General features: G+C 34.7%; 1 protein-coding gene across 1 annotated transcript in view; it reads right to left on the minus strand.

The window, feature by feature from the left end:
• The window catches only part of LOC136835961 (kinesin-like protein Klp98A), a 130,418-nt gene that overhangs the window by 52,731 nt on the left and 68,733 nt on the right, over positions 1–8,954 (minus strand). The window contains 2 exon segments of the mRNA XM_067099864.1: positions 2,380–2,584; positions 5,551–6,742. Of these exon segments, the coding sequence (XP_066955965.1) occupies positions 2,380–2,584; positions 5,551–6,742 (1,397 nt within the window).

Consider the following 8,954-nt stretch of genomic DNA (forward strand, 5'->3'; position numbering starts at 1 on the left):
TTTTATTTCATGTGATCTTTTTATTTGCACTGTATAAATTCTGACAAAATTTATTTTTTAAAACTAATGCCAGAAACTGAAAATTGGTCTTATGCAATGATCTATATTGTTGAAAGCATTCTACATGAACATGTGTGAACAGTAATTTATTTATATGGAAAAATACAAAATAGTTTTTAAATCAGTTCTTAAAGAAAAACCTTCAGCTCAAAGGATTAGAAATTTTGGTATGACTGTCATGGTACTAATAATATCAAAAAATTGTGAAGCTACTACAGTGAAATCATAAAACATGGCATTCAGTAACCTTGTCCTGAGAAAAGACTACAGTCTTCAGCAACTCTAGTCTTATTTGGGTGCCTCAGAGTAAATAAGCGTAGAGCGAGCAGGAGAAAGGAAAGTACGAGAGGGGCTGAAGACCACAGTAGGCATGTCTCTCACACCATCCATCATCTCGTCCCTTGAGTGTGCAAGTTATCCAACAACCAACCTGGCTGTACCCTCATCAGAACAAGCCATGGAGGAACACACAGGTATGTTTGGGTTGGGTATCCTTCCCAAAAGGGATAAAGGGATGGCACCAACATGATCATGGTCATGGCAGTTCAAGTGTAGGCTAAGCCTGCTTGATGGGACTGAGAGTATTACATGAATATAATAATCCCCACTCTAATCATCTTGGTAGACAAGCTGAACAGAATTCCAATATTCCTTTCCCCTGGAACCAGCCCATCCCTGGAATCAATGGGCTAGTTCCAAGAGACAGTTCTCCTCTCAAAATATCAATATAAAAAAGAAAAAATTTACTAATATGTAGCCTTATAGCTAGGATACCATTATACCTTGCTCAGATTATTGCTATTATCTAATCCTAAGGTCCTTGGTAATTTAGGTTAATACCTAATCCATCTTATTTAGTTCACACTTAAGGATATGTAATCCTAGGTTATAGGCTACAAACAACATCCAATATTTATCTAGACCAAATTATTCTCAATCCGATATAGGCTACTGCCTAGATTATTGTAGACATCATAGAATCTAAAAGGATTTTCTATATTAATGATAAATTGTGAAACATTTCGTTTAGTTAAAACATTTAATTGAAATGACAAATTTTTTAAACATTTTGCACTTTTTACAAATAACAATTTGAATTACAACTTAATGCCAGCCATGTGTTAGCAAGAAAAGCCGGGTTCTCGGCTTTCACATTACCAATTACAAAGTTTAAAACTTTAACTCAGACTTAAAACTAAGCGCTCAACTTGTTTCTTTTGGCTTTTCTCCTGAATCTGGACCAATGAAAGGTAATGGCTTCCTTGGTCTCTTCCCAGTCTGTTTGTCGACAATATGGCGGACTGCGCATGTGCTATAATCATTTCCTCTTCTAGCAGGTTTGATGAAGGATAAATCTGCATACAGCTTTGCTGTAAGACAAGGGAAAGAGCCCTCTTATCTTTGGGTCCATTACATACTCCATCACATGTTATAATGTTTATCATTATGACACAACACCTGGCCAAGAGACAGACTAAAAGAGAATTCTTTGATATTAGTTTGGTCACCATGGAGCTCTGACAGACACATGGAAGGTTACTTCTTGGGGACGAAACAAACAACTACGCTAGCAAAAATGCATTCTCTCTCTGAGATACGAAGAAAAAATTAAATAGCAAAAATACCCTTAAATGAAAAAACTGAAAGGGTGAAATTAGAGAGTATTTAGATTTAAAATGTCCAAGACATCAACCTTATGATAATACAACAGCAACAAAACAATACATAGTAAATAATGTGTGAATATAAATTCAATTAAATAGATGAAAATGAAGTCAATTATTTGCAAGCAAGTGCTGGAATTAACAACATGATCCTGGAAAATGATGTGCGAATATGTTTCTAAATATGCTGCAAAAATTTTATGGACTCTGATGTGTATTTTTTCCTATGTAAAATTATGTTTTGCATATCTAAAGAAGGCCATAGCTTGCTGGAATCTTACTATTCATTTCTCTTGCATTTATCACAGTTAGAATCAGTAGGTAGGTTGAAGCATGCAAAATGGGAATCTTCTGGAACCTGACTGGCACAAGTCTGGGCAGACTGAGATTTCTGCATCACAAAAACATGGCATATATGATTAATGGGGTTATGTGATACAAACAAAAATTAAAATCCTGGCACACGTTTACGCTCCTGGCTGGGCAAAAAATATTCTCACCTACATGTACTGAAACTTCAAAATACTAATCTGTAGTAGGCTCTAGAAAGTTAATGGTTAGTACCCTATATAAATACATCCTACTTTTTATTTTTAAAATATCTGCACAACTCCAGACAAATATAAACAAATTAGATAAAATACTATTAAAATACCTGTCTTCTTGCAATAAAGATGAATCTAAAGGAAGATCAGTTGGTCTACCAAGGTCAAAAACTTGCTCTTGGTCTTCTTGCAATCCAACAGTATTAACACTTAATTCACTTGTCTTATTTCCAGGAATCTTGCTTATAACTGAAGGCTGATTCATCAGTTGGTCTTCAAGGTTACTATAATGTTGTTTCTCCAGAGTCGCAGCCACTGACTAGAAGAAAACACAAACTTATGGGTAGAAAGAAAAAATGGATCAAAACTTATGGGTAATATATATATATATATATATATATATATATATATATATATATATATATATATATATATATATACATATATATATATATATATATATATATATATATATATATATAAGAGTATATATATATATATATACATATATATATATACATATATATATATATATATATATATTATGTTATATATATATATATATATTATATATATATATATATTATATATATATATATATATATATATATATATATATATATATATATATATATATATATATATATATATATATATATATATATATATATATATATATTCCATTCGTCCCTTTAGCCTGTTAAGATAGAAAATCAAATTTAATGGTGGTTGGAGGAGACGCTGGGTGAACTTATGTAGGCCTATCCCCAGATCACCTGATTTGGGGGAAAACATAGCGATCTCTTACCCCCCGCATCATCTGATGTTTTGGGGGGTTAGATAGCTGTTAGGGACAAAAGGGCCAATCAGGGCTGTAAGTGGGCTACTCTACTGACTAGCAGCCCATTTGCCGCTCATGACTTGTCCCAAGCTCAAATTAAATTAGTTCAGTGATCATAATTAGATCATTCCCTCCATAGTGTTACCTGTGCTAATTAAATCTAATTGATCAATTCCTCCATTGTGCCTAAGTAATTTCACATGAGAGATAATCATTGGTTTTGAATGCTAACCTGGAATACTCTTCCAGAACCCTGTTATCTAGCCTTCGAGTGGTCTACCCCTGCCTTGTGAACCAAAAATAACATAGACGTTAAACTGCCATCCTGCCAAATGCAAGAGTCTTCTGATAAGCAGTCTGGGGCACTAAACAGTTCCCCCCTTAAGGAATCCAGTTATGTTACGAACCAAAAATCTTTTAACCAGTCTGCATTAAAGTCATATAAGTGTCAAATTACTTCAGGGCGGTAGCCTTTTCTGATTCAGCTGTTTGCTACGTGGTGTCGAACTTTGATTGCACCTTGTATGTGCTTGTTTGCCACTTAGTTAGCCCTTAATTATTAATTTCTTGATTGCTTCATTTGTAAATAAATTCAGTTTAAAGCATTGACTGGTTATAATTTACTAAGGCGACCTCCAATTCTCTGTTTACTTAGATGTGAAGCCAAGATAAGTCAGTTTATTCATTCCATTTATCGCTTGCATTCTGAGTGCTTTGTGTTGGCCTTCAAGGCAGTTAATTAAATAACCCATTTTCACCCTTCCAACCAGCCTCAGAATGCAACAATATATATATACAGGCAGTCCCCGGTTAACGGCGGGCTCGGTTAACAGCGATCTGGTTTTATGCGGGGCCTGTCTAGCGACGAAAATCAGCAATTTTTGGTGCCGAAAATCGCAGATTTCTGCTTATCGGTGCCGATAATTGGGTATTGGCGCCAATAACTGAAAATCAGCGCTGGCACTGGAGCACCTAAAATCGGGCGCGCTTTATGCCGATAACCCCCGAAAATCACCGATTTTCGGTTAGCAGCAATTTTCGGTTATCATCACACCTTCAGAAACGGAACCCCGCCGATAACCGGGGACTGCCTGTATAGGTGTGTGTGTGTGTGTGTGTGTACCTCCTGTACATTTTGTTGTCTTTCACTGTCAGTGAAAAATGTATTTAAGTGTTAAAGTCATTCATTTCAATCAATTAAACTAGGTATATAATATACAGAAAAAGGATATATCCGTGAACAAGTTCAAGAGGCAATTTTCATAAGTTAACAGAGAACACTAATGTTAGTACAAGGAACAGAAACATACAAGGCACCAACAATGCATGTGCATCTGGAATATGGACCAAGTCAGAGTTTACATTTTCACATGTGCAAAACCATCACTGATACATGCATCACATGCAGCTTCTAAGTTTTAACAGAAGGTATAATAAATACAAAACAGACAAAAAAGTAAAAGTAAAGACAATGATAGACAACATAAATGTACAACAGGTGCATGGATATATACAAACTCTTTCAACTGTTCTCAATCCACATATTACATGAAAATTTCATCTCTACTGAATCTACCTAATTTTATAATATCATTCAATATCCAAACTTCACAGCCATACAAATGAGTTTGTTCAACAATCCCTACAAAGAATCATAATGGCTTCCATAAATACTGCCAATCTCTTCCAAACCCCTAAAGGTTACAAAGATATCAATATCAATCACGAGCAGTAAATATGGCAAGTCAATTAAAAAATATATTCATACACCTATAATAAGGATTATGATGAAAAGAGGTAATTAAACAGTAACTGTAGGATACTTGGAAGACATGCCAGCTCTTGATAAACCAAACAATGAGTTTACAAGCTGTAATCCCATGAGACAGTAAAACTCCCATAGCAGGGGGATGTTTTACTCTGAACTCTTACTTCATTAATTCAAGACACTGACACATGGCCAATCTGCTTCTACTGAGGGCTAAGGAATACATACAACTCAGAGGTCTGCAATTTTCCTGAACACAACAGACATTAGCTGTTACCTGATAACTTCAAGTATTTGAATCAAGAGAAACTAAGAAGTATAAATCTTATTTAAATTACTCTTGGCACTGTTCTCAACTGCTGCATGCATACCACACATAACGCTGGGTTTCTAGGAAATTATCCTGAGATGAAATGAATGGCACATATCTTTATACTGTTTGCCTTTCCAAGAGCCAATGAAAGCTTTTCCAAGTATCAATGTAAAAAAGATTAATTGATAAAATAAAACATGCCAAGCAAATTACATTATAAAGGAGTCACAATATGATGTCAGTATAACCAGTTATAAAATTCAAAATTCTAAATCAAAATGAAGACCCCACTAGGCTCTTTTCAATTCAGTTTTTGGTTAAGGAGTATAGCTAAAGACAAAAAATGCAGACGAAATTACATACCTTTTCCTCCATGCTCATGTTGGATTTATCTTCATTTTCCCTCAATCTTATTAATACCTCTGCAGCTTTAGTAACATCAGCATCTGGTGATATCAAAACACTTGATTTGCATATATTTTCCAACCCAGGATGCCAAAGTAATGATTCACCTTCATCATTAACCAGTCTAGTATCTCCTTCACAATCTGTGACTTCTGTGAGATTGTCATTTTCTTTCCTAACCTCTTCTTCAAAAGCCATGCAGGCATCAGCATTTCCATTTTTACTAGTTCTAAAATTATTGTTGGCATTTGCCTCCACATTATAAACAATAGATTGCCTATTAGAATCTGATGCATTAGTAATCACAGCAGCATTTTCTGACTTAGTAAATTCATTGTAATTACCTTCATAATCTGTTGGTAAGGCAACACAACTTTCCTTGTTTTTTTCATCAATATACATCTTTCTTCTACAGTCCTCCTTCCTAATTCCTTGACTACATCTAAGCTTAACAGGAGTAGAAGTAGCAGCCCCTTCTACCCCTGGAGAATCTTGGGAGTGGGGATGATCTCCTGTTTGGAGAATGGGAGATGTTGGGGACCCTTGTAAACCTAATATATCACAAGAATTATTATCACGAACTTTTGCTATTTGATTAAGATTTAGATTATTTTCACTAATATTTTCTGAACTGAGCACATCACCTAAATACGAAACATCTTCAATTTTACTGGCACTTGGAGATTTGTACACAGAAGAACACAAGTCATCATCTCTCTCAAAATGGGATATGCCCTCAGTCACTCCACAATCACTTTTAGGCACTTTGGGTGGTAAATCACAGTTTCCCTGAGCAAAGGATTTACAAGCAGCACCCAGTCCTTCACCTTCTCTCATTTCAGAGAGAGACCTTTCAATTGGAAGAGGAGACCAAGGTGAGGTCAAATCACGTATATCAGGAGACAAAACTGAGGTAGCTGTATAAAAGGTCTCAGAAGCAGGTGTGGAGTTACAACTTATGCCACCCCCTGGGTCTTCCTTTTCATTCAAGAGTGGTAATGTTAAACTTGACTTTCTCAGTGCATGACTGCATCCCTTTCCATCATCTAAGTGGCTGCCAAGAGGTGTAGTTGGTTGACTGTGTGTATGGAGACTTGTCTGAGTAGACATTTCACAAAGGTCAGTTGTTTCTGACAATCTTGTCATCTGGTGGTAAAATATTTACTAATTACTGTTTGAATTATGTGGTTCATATCATAGCTTATCTATCATAAAAACAAAAAATTAATAACTCGTTTCATAAATATAAAATTCTTTTTCTTATGCTATAATTTCAAGTATGACGCAAGCTGAGTCAGTAAGAGGCACAAGAAGCCCTGCCTCATCTTGTAAGCAATCACCTGGTAAGAAAGAAACTGGAAAGGATGAGATGTGGTTCTTATGCAAGGAATAAAAAAAAAACCACTTCAAATTTGATGTCCATACATTTACTTATGTAAAGTTGCAACTTAAGATGGAGGCAGTATCACATCTCTTTGGCATATCTTTCCAGCTGTAGACTTGAATTCTAAGTAGTTTAACCACACCACTGTGAAAATGCACTTAGCTCTCACAGGGCTGGCCTGAAGGATTTGTCTATATTAGTAATAAAATTCAGTTTTATTTAATAAAATTCAGTTTCTGAAAAATGTTATAATTGGCTTAATTGAAAATGATGGCGATTCTGACAATTTTTTTTAATTTATTTGTTTCCAAGACTTGACATTCATTGTAAATTATATTTGGACCTTTACACAAAAAAGTTCAACTGTTAGTTTACATTCTGTACATATTGGGAGTGGATCATATGGGCTGTTTATCAAATATCTATTGGTTAAACAAGTGACCAATTTTAAGACAACTCAAAATTACTTAGGTGTGTCATTCTTCCTGAGCTGATGAATTCTATATTCCAACAGGGGGCTCAGTCTGTTTTAATTAATGACTATCAGGTTTATTATTCCACATATTCAGCCACTTACTCACTGCAGTGGGCTTTAGCCATGTTAAATAATCACTAACAGGAACATCTACATGTGAACTAGTCATACTGGTTGCAGCTTTGGCTGGTCTAATGGCTTCATTTCCTTTAATACTTACACGGGCAGGACTCCAACATATTTCTATTACACTGTTTCTATGTTCATATAATTTGTGAAATGAAAGTTTAATTTGTGCAAAGTATCTTTTAGATCATAATTAAAAAAAACACTAACTTTGGAAAAAAAACTACCTCTAGTGTTACTGAAAGTTAAAATTTTCTGTGATGGTACAGTACTTCCTTGATTTACAATTTACTGCATTCATAATGGTAAGCAGCATGTTAACTCAGCTCTGATAATTGGAAAAAATCTTCAAATTACATTGGCAATGATGGTGTTAGTAAAATACTATCAGCTGATGTTTCTGAGAATGTAATCATTAACCAGAATGCAAATGGCACAGCACATGATCACACTGTTCATGTTTTACAATACAGTAATGACAATATACATACAATATAATCTAATATATTACGTAAAACAGTTTTATTAAAATTAACATTACTTTAAATACAAGTGTATTATTTGACTTTTGCAACTGGTTACCATCACTGTTAACAGCCTAACCAAGGACCACAGTTCCCATATATTATGTAGCTCTGGTCACCTCAGGTATGATATGTCCTCTTAAAATCTGATTAAAAATTGCTTGGGAAAGTGGCATGATACGAGAGTTTATACAGTAAACTTGAATTTTCACATAAAGATGTGACCAGAAGCAGCATTAAATTTCATCGATCTTAAAACTTACGGCAATGCTCCAGCCTCTAAAAAAAAAATTGGTTTTCAGAATGTCAGATAAGAGAATGTAAACCTGTAGTAATAATAATAAGCAGAAAAAGAATTCAGTTACTAGCAGAGAGAGAGAGAGAGAGAGAGAGAGAGAGAGAGAGAGAGAGAGAGAGAGAGAGAGAGAGAGAGAGAGAGAGAGAGACTAGGTAAATATGAAAGCTGATCTTTCTGCAGAGTACCACTTGCCAAGAGTATAATCACCATCATGAAAAATAAAGAAACAATTAAAAGTGGCAGATGTTGTTAAAGGAATTAAAACTGACAAAACAGAAATCCTACACACTTGAGGAAGTAAGAAAATTGTTGCTGATCTGGATAAATGAAAAATAGTGGATGGTAATGTTAGCGAGGCCATGATTTTTTAAAAACCAAAATGTAAAATGAAGTTACTTTATAAAGTAATTATTTGCATTTTCTTGGGTGGTCTGGTATAAATTACAGTAATTCAATTTACTACATTATTCTTTATTGGGAAAATTCATTTGTACTGTACTTTATTTTCGGCATTCGTTCCTTCTGGAACCAATTAATGACGAGTATCACTG

The sequence above is a fragment of the Macrobrachium rosenbergii genome, chromosome 55 (assembly GCF_040412425.1).
Source record: "Macrobrachium rosenbergii isolate ZJJX-2024 chromosome 55, ASM4041242v1, whole genome shotgun sequence".
Taxonomy (NCBI): Eukaryota; Metazoa; Arthropoda; class Malacostraca; order Decapoda; family Palaemonidae; genus Macrobrachium; species Macrobrachium rosenbergii.